This window comes from Gracilinanus agilis, chromosome 4, assembly GCF_016433145.1.
Source record: "Gracilinanus agilis isolate LMUSP501 chromosome 4, AgileGrace, whole genome shotgun sequence".
Taxonomy (NCBI): Eukaryota; Metazoa; Chordata; class Mammalia; order Didelphimorphia; family Didelphidae; genus Gracilinanus; species Gracilinanus agilis.
The window spans coordinates 422007606-422023335 of record NC_058133.1 but is presented as its reverse complement, the minus strand read 5'-3'; the positions used below and the strand labels follow the sequence as shown (position 1 = coordinate 422023335).

General features: G+C 37.5%; 1 protein-coding gene across 1 annotated transcript in view; it reads right to left on the bottom strand.

The window, feature by feature from the left end:
• Positions 1-15730, bottom strand: part of SYNJ2 (synaptojanin 2) — a 156236-nt gene that overhangs the window by 32512 nt on the left and 107994 nt on the right. Inside the window, exon 10 of the mRNA XM_044675472.1 lies at positions 4775-4966. Within this exon, the coding sequence (XP_044531407.1) occupies positions 4775-4966 (192 nt within the window). The remainder of the gene's footprint in view (positions 1-4774; positions 4967-15730) is intronic.

Sequence of the window (15730 nt, the reverse complement as noted above, 5' to 3'; positions counted from 1 at the left end):
GTCTTCCAGACTCCGGGGCCCTGAGCTCTATTCACTGAGCCACTTTGGTGCTTTAGAACATAGTAAGTTTTTATAAATAACTGCCAACTGACTGGATCATACAGGCAATTTCTCAGCCAATGAGAGCTTCTACCCTATTAACTCTATTTGCTACTGTTTTTTTCTTTATTATTTCTTGTATTCATCTCATCTCTCTAACCAGAAAGTCAAAGACTCTGCTGTTTCAAGAGTCCCAGGGGACTGGAGTGCTTAGCCTAGAAGAGAAACAAAGTGCTGTTCGATCCAATTTTGTCTCTTTTAGAAGATTTTTTTTCTCCTTTTCCTTCCTACTAGCATCAGCCCAGGATAAGCATTATCAAGGTGGATAGAGGGAGACAAGCGCTGAGGCTAAAATCAGCCACTTCTGCCCCTTGAGCAAAAGAACCTCTGCTGGCATTGTTTGGATGCCTCTCAGCTGTGGGAAGCAGAGGGTGATGGGGCGGAATGATGTCAGAGACAGCCGACTTGTCCATTTCTGTTGCTGTGTCAGCCAAGCTAGGCGGCACAGAGGGCAGGGTGCCGGCTTGGCGTCAGGAAGACTCCTCATCCTGACCTCACAAGCTGGGATGACCCTGGGCAAGTCACTTAATCCGGTTTGCCTCAGTTTCCTCATCTGTAAAATGATCCAAAGAAGGAAATAGCAAACCACTCCAGGGATCTGTGCCAAGAAAACCCCACACTGGGGTCACTGTGAATCCGACACGACTGAAACAAGTGAAAAAGAAATATTTTCCTGGCAAAAGACTGGATAGGGTAGTCAATACTGCTGGCCTCAGAGTCAGAAAGACCTGGGCTGAAATTCTGCCTCTGAATGTGGTTGTGTGTGACCCTAGGCAGGTTCACTTAAATTTCCTATTCCCCAGACACTCTAGGAAAGATGTGGCAGAGGAAGTGTAGCTCCCCTGGCCCCCAACACAAGGAGAAATTGATCCCTACATCCATTGGGAAGCTAAATTAGCTTAAAAAAAAAAAAAAAGCAAAACAGAGGAAAAAATAGTAAAAGGATTAATAACACACACACACACACACATTTAAAAACCCTTCCCTTCCACCTTAGAATTATTTGTACCAAGCTAGAAAAATGGAAAGGGTTGGGTGATGGGGTTAAGTGACTTGCCCAGGGTCACATGGCTAGGAAGAGTCTAAGGCCATATTTGAACCAAGGACCTCCCATCTCTAGGTCTGGTTCTCTAGCCACTGAGACCCCCCAGCTGCCCCTCATAACATATTTTTTAAAGAAGAAAAATGAAACACATAAAAGAATCCAATTACATTAAAATGTATTTTCAAAATAAAGTTTCCAAACCTCAACTTTGTGGGAGAAAGGAGAGGGGAAGAAAGTGAGATCCAGGGGTCTAATAGATTCATTTATCCAGCCTATCCTTGTAGTCCAGAGTCAAAAACAATTGAGGCAATTACAAAAGGAGCAGCTAGGAGGCTCAATGCATTGAGAGTCAGACCTAGAAACAGGATTGTGTGACTCTGGGCAAGTTTCCCTTTGCCTGGTCCTTTCAGCTCTTCTGCCTTAGAACTAATACAGAGTAAATCAAGGGTTAAAAAAAAAAGAGGCAATTACAAGCCTTTCATCAATTCAGTGAACTTTATTTAGCCTGGTCATGCCATTTCAGCACCCTAAGGCAGTTGGCACCTGTTCTACTGGTAGGAAACAAACTTCCCTATAGTCTACTCCATTCTACTCCTAAGTATGTATAGAGAGATAGATATATAGATATACCTATGTGTGTATGTATACATGTAAAAATATATGGTATATAATATATAAATTTTTATATAGAGTGAGCGCAATATTTAGATATGTAGATAAATGTGTGTATGTATATATTAAAAATCTAGATTTAAAAATGTTTTAAATATAACACATATATATAAATAAATTTCTGTGTCTATACAGAACGAGAGCAATATATAGATATATAAATATATGTATGAATATATTAAAATGTATTTTAAAAATTTTAAAATATATAGTATATATAAAATATATTAATTTATATGTATGTAAAATTTTTTTTACTGCTTACTGATACAAGTCAGCCATGAAATTAACTGGCTTAAAGTTTCCACTTCTTTTAGAAGCCAACTTGGCAGCAGTGACCAACATTTCTCTCATTTTCTTAAACCAAGGCTGAAGATATTTTACTCATTTCAAATTGATTCAAATTCCATAAAAGGCAACAATTTTAGTAAAGCCTTATAGGAGAATCCAAGGGTCTATTTCATTGTTTTAGGGAGGGAGTTTGTCCATGTTTTCACTTACTGGTTTTAAAGAATTGATATTCTAAAGGTATCATTAGGCTATATTTGCACATGCATTTAAAATTATTTATTGGTGCCCTATCATTTACTTCCATAGAAATTCCCGCTTATGTAAAAGAGTCAAGTAATTTAATTTCCTATGAATGTAAAGGTTGAACTGTCCCATTTTGCATGCAGAAAAGGAAAAAAAAAAAGAAAGGAGAAAAAGAGGCAGGTCTAGACTCTGTATGTGCAAAAGTTCAAGAATGGGGCTTGTCATAAAGTTCTGGAAGGCTGCCAAGGAAACAGATGTCTATCATGTAAATAATCACAGGGCAAGTATGTTAGTGGAATCTACAAAAATACAGCAATGCAATATTGCTAACCCCTTCTAGGAAGGCACTGAAAATTGGGAGCAAAGGGTAAGGGAGGTTTTAATGGAGAAGGAGAAATGCATTCCTTCAGTCTGCAGTGAGTTTTGAGGTTATAGACAAGGCAATTAGTCATATTTTGATCATTTTATTTCAATGAAATTTGGATTTCCTTTATCCATTTAAAAAGTTTATTTTTGTTTTACATGATCATATTATATAATTACATTTTGTAATAATGAGATTATATATTTTGTTATATTATATTAATATATTATTACATATGTTATATACAATTATAAAATAATAACAAAATATGTTATATTTTATTTTATGCATTAAAACACATTTTTTTTTGAGAAGAATTCCTCCTTCAGGCTTCAACAAACAGATCCATGATACCAATAAAGTCAAAACTTCTGATGGAGTCTAACTCTCTCATTTTAAAGATGAGGAAACTGAGGCTCAGAGAGGTTACAGATTTGTGTGATAATGAGATTAAATCTACCTTGCCCATTCTCAAATCTAATCATCAAAAGTGTAAACAACTCCACTTAACTCACAAGTTGGGAGGTCTGTGACCCATGTGTGCTAGAGTGAATGACGAATCAGAATTTACTGACTGCCTCCTGGGCAGTCCTAAGATAAGCGTCTGTTGTGACTGGACATGTAAACTAGGAGGAAGGCACAGGAAGTGACAGAAAAGAAGCCCCTTTAAAAGAGAGTTCAGTGAGTTCAGCTGGGCTCTTCTGGTTTGTGTCTTGGATCTGAAGGAGTTCTTCTTGTTTGTGACTTGGACTTGGAGTTCTGGAGCTGGGACCGTGAGACCTTGGTGAGACTGTTCTTAAATCTTTCCTTTGGAATTCCACGTAGTGAGTGTAAAGACTGAATCTTTCTGAACTTCTCTTAAGGAACTTCCCTTTTAATAGAGACTCTATGACTGAAGTTTTTGCCTCATTTGCTTCTGGACCTCTGACTTTCTAGCCTTGGGCTCAAGGCTGAACCTCCCTCAGCTGAGGGTTAATTAGATTTGACTAGGTCAAACTAGGGGATTAAAGCAAATTACCTAGTGTGTTAGATTACTTATCTTATTCTCTCTCTCTCATTTCCTTATTTCATCTTCCTCTCCACATTTGTAAATAAACTTCCATAAAAGTCATTTTGACTTGAGGTTATTTTTTAATTGGGGATTGATAATTATTCAGTTCCCTGGAGACCAAGCCTTTTAATATTCACCCAGTAAAAACCCCTTTTTACCCCTTTCAAAGATCAAGTATATAGAAAGTGGCATAACCATGACTTGACCCCATGTTTCATGTCTCCAAACCCTATGTTCCTTCCATAAGTTGGAACAATTTAAAAAATTAAGTACTTGATCTGGGACAATCTTGAAAGATGGGGAATGCTATCTACCTCCAGAGAAAGAACTTCTGGAGTTGTCTTTCACAGCAATGTATTTACAGTTTTATTTGGGGGTTTTGGTTTTGTATGAGTATGCTCTTACAACAATAACCAATATGGGGGGTAGCTGAGTAGTTCAGTGGTTTGAGAACCAGGCCTAGAGATTGGAGGTCCTAGGCTCAAATCTGGCCTCAGACACTTTTTAGCTATGTGACCCTGGGCAAGTCACTTAACTCTCATTACCTAGCCCTTACAACTCTTTTGCCTTGGAACTAATATATAATATTGATTCTAAGGAGGAAGGTAAGGGTTTAAAAACAAAACAAAACAAAACAAAGACCAATATGGAAGTATTTTGCATGATAATAAAAAAAAGAAAAAGAAAAAAAGAAAAGAAATTGCTGTCAATTTATAATTACTTTCATTTTATAGGAATGCAAATGTTTATTGCTCCTGTTTTTGCAAAAACATGGTCTATTTGATTTGTCACAGAAATTTCAATCTTCACAAGGTTATTTGCAGAAAGCAACATTTACAGTAGAGTGAGAAAAAGGGGGAGAAGGGGAAAACAGAGAAATTTTAAATGACAATAAGGCAAAATGCCAAATACCTAATTCTATAGCATCAATAATTTCTCAAATTATTGGGGGGGGCTCTGTTAGTAGAATGGGAGACCCTAACATGGAAGGTCAGCCCTCAGTTCTTACCTTGAAATTCAGTAGCCCCTGAAAGCTTAGGAGAATCCAGAAGCCAATCTGTTAATTCTCCAGTGCCGAGGAGATTACTCCTGAATTGTTTTCCTCCATTTACATTCCAGGTTCCCATGGCAATCCGAACCCGTTTGAAATTGGTGAATTCTGACTGGCGTTCTGACATGGCTTTTAAGATCCTTGGAGTCACTGTGAAGAATTCATAAAGAAAGAAAGTTCTTCTGAAATTCAAAACCTCCCATGTCCTCAGTACAGGAAAGGGAAATCAATCTGTTATCACTGTGAACCAAAATGTGACTTCTGAAAATGATAGGAAAGGAAAGCAACCTGAAACTGTAGTTATAAAAAAAAAATCATGATATTGAGCATGTTCTTCAGTCTAGTGATGTAACTACTAAGTTTCTACATAAAGGACTAAAGGCAGAGAAAGGACCCTCACATACCAAAATATCAATGGCAGCATTTTTTGTTGTAACGAAGAACTAGAAAAAAATGGGGAAGAGATAAACAAATTATTAATATGAATATAACAAAAAAATTACTGGGCCATAAGAAATGCTGAAAAGGATGGATTTAGAGAATCCTAGAAAGACTTGTATGAACTGAGTAGAATTAGGAGACCAGAACCAGGAGGACAATTTATAGAATGAGTTCAGTAATATAAAGCAAAACGACTTTGAAAGACTTTAGCAGCTGGATAAGGAAGCATTCTAGGTGGTGAAGTGGATAGAATACTAGGTCTGAAGTCAAGAAAACATGAGTTGAAATCTGACCTTAGACATTTACTGTGTCAACCTTTAAAAACTCAGACCAACCAAACGATTGAACAAATTAAACATCTCAAAAGAGAGATAATAGACTAGTAATACAGAATGAGACATGAGTTTTTAGACAGGGCCAAAAGGTTGATATTCTTTTCTTGACTATATATGTTACAGGGAAGGTCTTCTTGTCAGGAAAGAATGAGAGGTGGTGGGTAGTTCTATAGCAATATGATATAAATAACATTAATATTATATATACATATAATAAAATACTGATATTAAAATACTTATTACATTTCAAGATATTAATTAAAATAAAATTAAATACTAGATATAATATTAGAATTCATAATGTCAAAAAATAGAAAAGAAAAACTCAATTGAGATCTTTAAAATATACAGAAGAGAGTAGGATACACTCAGAAGGGGCCACAGACAAATAGGGGAATTTTGTTATTCCTCTATTCAGTGTTAAACTGAATATATATTAAAAAACCTGTATATAACAAAAACTTAAGTTTCATAGGCAATCTTCTTTTCTGTTCTTTCTATAGTGAAATGATTATGTTTGTTTCTGAAGAATTTTTTAAAAAAGAAAATGATGGGGAAGCTACCTTGAGAAGCACAAAGACCATTGTATTTTTTCCTGTGTCAATGGTATTATTAGTAATTTTCTCTAATTAATGTCAAAGACCTCAGAAACTCAGAACTCAGATCTAAAATATCCAATCTAGAACATGATTCCAGCCAGTAATATCGTCAGGACTCAGTGAGAGAAAGAAACAGGCAGTGATGGAGAGAGAGAGAGAGAGAGAGAGAGAGAGAGAGAGAGAGAGAGAGAGAAAGAGAAAGGGAAGAGAATGTGTGTTTCCTTCCCAGAAATCCTTTCCTAAGAGATTACCTAGCAGGCAAAACTGTACTGGGGTAACAAAGCCAATATCAGTCAGAGAAGGAACTTGAACCTAGCTAGGTCTTTGTAAAGACATTCCTGGTATTCTTATATCAAACTGCCTCTGATATCAGGCAGGGACGGAAGATAGAGCCTTCACCTTCTGTTTATTTGCCTCTGTCAACCTGGAAAAACACAGAACCACCAAAGCAGTTGGAAAAGAATATGTCTTTAATCAGGACAAGGGAGACAATGCTCTTATGGCGACCACATAAGTCACACACACACACACACACCACACAGAGCCACCCCACTCTGAAACTCTGCAAACGGTGTCTCTGGGAAAATACCCCAAGAATAGGAATTCTGTGGAACTAAAGAATTAACCTTTAGGGAACAAAACCAAAGCATCCACTGGCTGGTTCCATATGGGGCTTGGGAAAGAAGTTGTACAGGTCAAAGCTAGGGTACCTAGCAGAAGCCAAAAAATAATAGAAACGAAGCCAAAAGAGTACTTAAGACTTGACTATATCTACCGCCACATCCTATTCAGGATGCTCAGTGGGTGCTCCATGGCTTATAGTTCAGTTTGGGACAAGGACAAGTCAGAGAACTTCCTCAAAGGCAATATTCCCTGAGGCAAAGGTAGATTTGGAGTTTCATAAAACAAGGCTATCCCTCAAATCTCAAAATTCTTATATTTTATATAAAAAGATTTGGCTGGAGAGAATTCAACCTTTTTTTCAGGAGCTTTGTCCTCTTTTCCCCCAATTGCATCAAGTATTTAAGGGGGAAAGAATGCATAAGGAGAAAAGTATTTTTATTCATGTTTAAGCCCTTGAGAGTTCTCTAAGAAGAAGCCGTTTTAATCATGAAAGTATATAGCTCAGGGGCAGCTGGGTGGCTCAGTGGATGAAGAGCCCAAGCCTCGAAATGGGATGTCCTGGTTTCAAATATGGCCTTAGACACTTTAGACACTTCCTAGTTGTGTGACCCTGGGCAAGTCACTAAACCCCAACTGACTAGCCCTTATTGCTCTTCTGCTTTGGAAAGGATTCTTGATCTTGATTCTAAGATAGAAAGTAAGGGTTTAAAAAAATAAAAAAGTATATATTTTGCCAGGATTCCTGATGGAGCATGCTAACCACTTCCTGATAGATTGGGTGACAGAATACAAGAGCAGAACGAGACCTGGAAATTTGTTTTGCTTGACTATGAACATTTGTTACCAGGGTTTTCATTTCTCCCCTCCCTCTCTCTTTCACTCCTTCCCCCGATGGGGTGGAGGGACAGGAGAAAAAGAAATGCTTGTTAATTGAAAAAAATATAAATTCAGGGGCAGCTGGGTAGCTGTATTGACTCTAAGATGGAAGATAAGGGCTTTAAAAAACCAACAAATAAACAAATGAATATATATATAAATATTCAAAAAAAGTTTTAAAAAAAGAAATAGGTAGCTGCAGTTTCCCATATCAATGATAACTACAGGAGAAAGTGAGATGAAGAGACATGGTCTCTATGCTGAAAACATTCTCTGCCTTTGTTTTCTTTCCCTTAAAGTGTGATGACTGAACTTCCTTAAAAAAACCTAAATAATATCCCTGCTCCATCCTCTAAGCCAAAGCTAAAGAAATCTAGAGCCTGTACTGTCTGGCTCTAACATCTGGACTCTCTTTTGGCATGATTCAACACTTATGTCACATGCACCAGCTTTTGGGGGGGCAGAGGTGCGGGGAGCAGAAGGGACAGCTCTTTAGGACCATTGGGAATTAGATCCCTGCAGTTCCTCCAGATTGGATGACTCTTCCAAGAACCTGGATTCTGGGAGTGTGTCGAGGCCAGGCATCTCTTCATTCCTCACTGGGCTGTGCTCCTGCCTTCTCTCCATCGTGCCATCTCACCAGCTACCTTCTCTCTACCATTACAGCTTTTATGTGTTATCTTCCTATTTGAGGATATCAGACTCCCAGTGCTTGGCACATCACAGGTGTTTAATGAATGCCCCTTATTGAACCTTTAGAACCTACGAGCTTCTCCATCCTGCCATTATTCCATGCACTAGACATTTTAAAAATGGAATCAGTTCTGAGTGCCTCCTGGCTTTGCCATCATTCATTTCTAGTCTCCATCAGAGTTCTTTGCCCATTCACTTTTACCATTCTTCTTGCATGCACTCTGTTCTCTGTCTGGTTCTGCCATTTCCCTTAGACGGTGAGTTCCTTGAAAACCAAGGACTGTTTTTTGCTTCACGTGGTACTTAGAACCTGCTCAAAAAATGCCACACTTGACTAACTCTTGTGTGGGTTGGTGACAGTCTGTGTTCAATCACTTAATCAACAAACATTTATTAAGTTTACTACCTTCAGGGCACGGAGGATACAAACACAACTGAAAAAATAATTCTTATTTACAGGAAGCTTACATTCTAGTAGGAGAGGCCACCCTGTTGGATGGAGTTCAACATGATGCTTTTTTCGTATCCATTGAAGATGGCGCCAGGGGCAGCGAGGAGGCTCAGTGGCTTGGAGATGGGAGATCCTGGGCTCAAATTTAGCCTCAGACACTTCCCAGTGGGGTAACCCTGGGCCAGTCACTTAACTCCAATTTCCTCATCTTACCTCTCTTCTGCCTTAGTCTCTATTCTAAGACAGAAGGTAAAGGTGAAAACGAAGAACCTGGTTCTTTCATGCAGAGCATTTGAACTAAAAGGATCCAACAGCTGTCTCCTTCCCTTCCTCTCACCAAAATGTCTTGTGACTTAGGAGAGAATTTCATTGGGATGAGATCAAGAGTAATATTAGGTACAAAAAGTCATGGGGGCCACTTGCAAATGGAGAGTATTACTTGTAACCTAGACTTTGAATGATTATTATGACAAATACTGAAAAGGAGCCATTTTGAAGTAAAAGCACTGGGAATCATACAGATAAGGATGATAGATATATATCAATAAACATGTTATTGATATCAATAATTAGTATTAATATCAATAATAGCCTCAGAAATCTACTAATTATTATTGTATAAGAGCATATTATTGCATAAGAGCAATTACATTTCTCTTAAAGATTTCAAAACATTATATAGATATTTCATTTCTTCCTTGAAATAACACTAGAAAGTAGGTGTTATCATTATCATCCTCATTTTACAGATGAAGAAATTGAGTCAGCTAGAGGTCAACTGTCACATAGCTAGTTAAAGTGTGGGGGACCAGATTTGAACTCAGGATTTTCAGCCTCTAGGTCCAGTACTCTATCCATTGGGCCACTTGATTGCCTTATACAAATGAAACATGTGTGTAAAATATTTTGTATAAAAGCTTACAATGTTATATAAATGTGGACTGTCATCACCTCCTATTATCTACATACAGAATTACAATTAACCAAAAGCCAAGGTACCCATGGATCTCATCTGATCCCCACAATAGCAGCTGATGACTGGATGAATGTTGGGGAAATTGATTCTAGTCAATTTGCCTCAGTTTATTCTATTGTAAAGTGAAGGAGTTGTAAGTAGGGAGCGGAAACATCATTTTTTCCATTTTACAGATGAGGAAACAAAAGCTTGGACAGTTTAAATGACTTGTGCAGGGTCACCTCATTGGTTACTAGCTGAAGCAAGCCGTACTTACACTGAGGTCCTCAGATGCCAATCCTGGGGCTCTTAAGACCATATTGCATTATGCTTTGGGAATGAGAGGACACGGGAAGCTATCTGTGATTTCATTAGTTTCTTGAAGAAATTCTTGAAGAAATTCCCTTTACCAAACCAGATCTATACACTATTCAGTAACGGGGAAATTAAGTGACTTTTCCTGACTCACAGAGCCTAAAAGTGTCAGGGAGAGGTCTTGATCCCAGGTCTTCCTGACTTGGAGACTGACCCTCTATCTACTATGCCCTGCTGCCTCGACAGACTAAACTGCTTAAAAGTATTCCATTACACTAATATGGGGTATCTAGATGGAGCAGTGGATAGAGTGCTGGGCTTAGAATCAGCCAGACTCATCTTTCTGATTTCAAATCTGGCCTCAAATACTTACTGTATGACTCTGGGAAAGTCATGTACCTCTACCTCAGTTTCTTATTTGTAAAAATCAGCTGGAGAAGGAAATGGAAAACCACTCCATGTATCCTTGTCAAGAAAATCCCAAATGGGGTACAGAGAGTAGGCTATGACTCAAACAGAACACCACATCAATGTGCGATGATTTATTTGACCAGCCCTTACTGTTGGACATTTCTGTTTCCTCTAGGTTGTTTTGGGTTTTTTTAAGTGATTATACATGATGCTGCTGCTAAGAAAATTTTTTGAACAAAGAGCTCTTTTATTATTATTTTCAAAATATGTTTCCAACAATGCAATTACAAGGTCAAACTTTGTCTCAGGATAGGTGCTTAATTAACAGATTCTTGTAGGATGATCTGTAAAATAGGAATTTATATATGTATACATATATATAAAATTATCTTTAATATAATTTATATAATAAGATAGTCTAAAATATATTTTATATAAATTTTAAACAATTTATATAAAATGATTAATCATCTAGTGACCGTTACATATCACTAGATGGTTAATTAAGGAGTTAGCTAGTGTCACTGGTTAATTTTTAAGATCCCTTCCAGCTTTCAAAAAATTCTTCATTTCCTTGAATGAAAAGAGTCAGAAATGCATTTGTCACTCTCCCATTTACCCCAATCATGACAAATAGAATTCCATCTTTCCCCATCCAGAGTTGTTGGTCTATTTCCTGGAACCCTCTTGGGACATCATAAGTTAAGCAGGTGGTGAAACCATGACACCAGAGAATAAGGAATATGAATATAAATTAGAAGGAAGAGCCTGAATCCAAAAGATGATCAGAGCAGAGGAAGAGAGCAAAAGTGATAAATTTTCAGTTAGCCAGGAAGAACAGATCTAATTTTAGAAGGAGCATAAATATGAAACACTCACCAAGAAGAAAAAATATTTTTTTAATTCTTTAAAACATTTTTTTTTCACTGCCTCATATCTTCCATGCCTTTGACCCTAGCTTTAAAATAGTCTTTAAAAAATCAACTTCTTTGGTCAATAATACTTCCTTTCTTTTAGGATTGAGTTAGTCTAGAAACTAAATCATCTCAACTTTGTTAGTAAACAAACCTCAACAGAAGTGCAATTGCTTAGAAATGTTTTCAACTTCCTCTAGTACCCTGGGATTGTGCCCAGAATAGGAATCAAATATTGTCTTGGCTACTGAAAGTAAGAATACATGAGGAAATGAGGTTAGGTGGAGAAGGGGAGGAAGGAAGAACAGGAAGAATGATTAAATCATATTTTTTCCAGCAAAGAAATTAGGGGAGGATGGACTTGTGATTTCATTCGTAGAGGGCACCTCCTTTACCGATATAAATTGGTGCTAGCCCCCTGCCCCAAATTTACAGAACTGGTTTCAGCACTGAGATACTAAAATATCTGTCCAGAGTCACACAGAGACAGGTTTTGAACTCAGATCTATTAGTGGCAGAGTAGGGACTAGAAACTGCTTCTAAACCTCTTGCTGCTCTACCTCTGTTTTCCCATGTGGCAACAAATGAATGTCAGTCACTTACTAGCCATGCAACCCCAGGCAAGTCAATTACCCCCTTTGCCTCAGTTCCCTTATCTATAAAATGATCTAGACAAGAAAATGGAAAACTACTCCAATAAACTCACTTTACCAAGATAATCCCAAATGGGGCCATGAAGAGTTGAACATGACTGAAATGACCAAGCAACAATGTTTATTTGAAATTATATAAAAATAATAAACAAACAAATAAATAAATGTTTGAGTGTGTGTGTGTGTGTGTGTGTGTGTGTGTGTGTGTGTGTGTGTGTGTAAATAAAATAAGGTTTGAAATAAGAAGACCTGGATTCAAAGTCCCACCTCTGACACTTATCTGGGTGAACTTGGGAAGACTCCTAAAACTTCTTGGGCTTCACTTTACTTTCTTGTAAAATAAAGGGGTTAGATGAGATCACTTCTCAAGTCTCTTCCAGCTCTCTCCAGAACTTTAATTTCTGGCCCTAGGATTCCATCCATTGTTCTGTTTTCAAGTCTTAACAGTTAAGTCCCAGAGGAAGTATGGCACAGCAGATAGGACATCAAATTTATAATTGGCGGGCATAAGTTTAAATCTTGATTCTGCCTCTAACTGATTGTGTGACATGGGATAAATCATTAAATCTCCATGGACTTTAATTTCTTCACATGAGAGCAAAGATTTTCAAGCTCCCTTGCAACTTTACATCTTATGCTAGTATTAAATAAATAATTAAAATGGATGATTTTTTTTAAAGTTTACATGCTCATCTTCCACTTTATTTCCTTCACAAGTTTTTAAAATTGTATGTATGACATGTGTCATCTATCATGACATGAACAATATAGAAATATGTATAGCATGAAAGCACTAGATTAACCTATATCAGATTATTTACTACCTGAAGTAGGGAGAAAAGGAAGGGAGGGAGAAAAACTGAATCCTAAAATTTTAGAAAACAATTGTCAAAAATTGTTTCTACATGTAACTGAAAAAAAAAATAGTTCACATGCACTCAATTATTCATTAAATGAATAAATCTGTTTACCAGGGGTGTTTGCCAGTGCTTTAGAAGAGAGGTAGCATACCACAGTGGAATGACCAATGGGTTTGGAATCAAGGCCTGGGGGTTGAATCTCACCTCTGCCACTTATTACTTCCTGGGTGACATTGGGTAAATCATTGTGTAAAGGGAACCCCTTCCCCCCAGGGTTGTGAACTTTCTGCTCATCCAAGCCAGCCTATTAGCATGGCTGGAACACTCCAAACAAGAGGTCACAGTTTAAGAGCTCAAGGATCATGACCTGGAACTAAGGGTTGCGAGTCCAAGTGAGAGAGACTTTGATTGGTTCCTGAGATGTGAGAGACCAGTGCACAGGGAAAGGAAGTGACATGGAGAAAGAGGACCATAAAAAATGAGACCATAGAGGAGATCGGGTTCTTCTCTGGAGGTCTTTGGCTGGGGGTCTTTTTACGATTTGGCACTGGTGGCTCAGGCAGAAGACACCCTTGTAGGCTAGTAAGATTAGAGTGTTAGACTAGGAAATAGTTTTCTTTTTCCTTCCTTCCTTATTTCTTTCTTAAGCCTACATTTATATTAAAATTAAATTATTAAAAGCTACTATCATCCTTGTGACTTAAGGGTGAATTATTTTATAAATGGCAACCACAACGTTATTTTTTTAAACTAATATTATATTTCCAAACCAATTTCTAAATATTACATTTAGCATATATATTTTGCTACTATTAGTAATATTAACTTTATATTATTAAATGTATTGCTATAATATATTTATATTAAAACATAATTAATTTTGATTTTAATTAACAAAATATTAATTAAAAATTACATCATATTATATAACTGCATTAGATCTTTCTTTCCTCATCTTTAAAATTATATGAGTATTTGGTCTATTGGTAATGGTCTATTCCATTCCAAAGGCTGTCCACTTCTTGGGGACAAGACCCTGCCATCTATCCTTTCTACAACCAGAGGCCAGGTCCTAGGGGAACTCAACATTCTCAATTCTGGAGTTCCCATTCTGGTGTCTGCCTGTCCTGATTGGTGAATGTGTCATGTGGCCCATTATATGTATTACATAGTATATCTTCAGAGCAAAGATCATCACAATTGTATTGCTAACCCTTAGCACAGTACTTTGTACACTGTTGTTTGGTTGTTTGGTTGTTTTAGTCTTGCCCAACTCTTTGTGACCCCATCTGGGGTTCTCTTGACAAAGACAATGGAATGGTTTACCATTTCCTTCTCCAGCACACATTACAGACGAGGAAACTGAGGCAAATAAGGTTAAATAACTTGCCCAAGGTCACACAGCTAGGAAATATCTGAGGCCAGATTTGAAATCTGGTCTTTCTAACTCTAGGCCTGGTGGTACTTTATCCACTTTGCCACCTATCTGCCCTGGCTGGCCCATAATAAGTACTTTTAGATGGGTTTATGATTGGGGTTTTAGCTTTAAAAGATCACTTTATTGCAAATAGGAATAATATGTAAATAGGTTTTGTACAATGATACATGTAAAACCCAGTGGAATTGCTTGTTGGCTCTAGGAGCGAGGAGGGAAGAAGGTTAGGAAGGATCATGAATCATGTAAGCATGGAAAAAATATTCTAAATAAATAATTACATTTTTTTAAAAAAAGGAATATTCCACTGATAAAAAAATTAATGACTACCTTTGATTGATTCATGTTAGAGGAGAAGAAGGATGATCAAAGATTTGTACATATTAGAAGTGGTCTAGTTCTACAAAGAGCATAAAAAACAACACAGAGATAGCTCTCAGGGTACTCTGGTACTTCTAGACTGTAAAAAGGACAAGACAAAGACCTCTGACACGTTGAATCCTCTATAATGATTTACAGTTAATGCGTGGACAAGAATCACGCAGGAAGAGAAAGAAGAAAGGGCTTTCACATCTTAACTTGTGAAATAATGGATTCGTGGAAATAGGCATAATTCAGCTCAAGAACAACAACAGAGGAGTGGAAAAGGGCCTCTTAGATGTTCTGGTCCCTACAATAGAAGAGGAATCCAAACGAGGGGACCATAGCTGAATGGTTCAGGAGGCTGGCAAATACCCTGCTTAGGAGGATCCAGAATTCTAGAGGCATGTTTACATCCTTTGACTTTCTTTGGGAGAAGTTATGTGGCATAATAGATGCTAAGGTTGACCTTGAGTTCAAATCTTGCCTCTCAAACATACTGGCTGGATGTGCAACTGGGCAAGTCAATTTAAACCCTCGGTGCCCCCAGACAAATCTTGTTAGACAGCAAATTGCAGAGAGTTGCTGAGCTGCATAAATAATAGTTGTTTGTTGCTATTTTTTTCCCATGTAAACATTCATTGTTGTGGGAATTTTTTCTACTATATTTTCTCTATTGAGATCACAGATCTGGGTCAAAACCAACCCTCAAACTTCACCATCTTCTTTTGGAATTTACTAAAGTCATTGTTGCAAGCCAGCCTCATCTCCTGCTACTCAATTCTGTATCTGGCTTACTATTCTACCCAATTATTAAAGCTAATTAGCCAAACCTCTCAATCCTGGGTGCTCATGAGGATTTTGATCCTTCAAGAAGTCTGGTAAGTTTTGCTCATTCTCCTCCATTTGTTCAAATTGGACTTGACCCTTATCAACCATTCCATTTAGTCACAAAGAGAACAGGGTGAGTTTATAGGGACAGAGCAGTACTG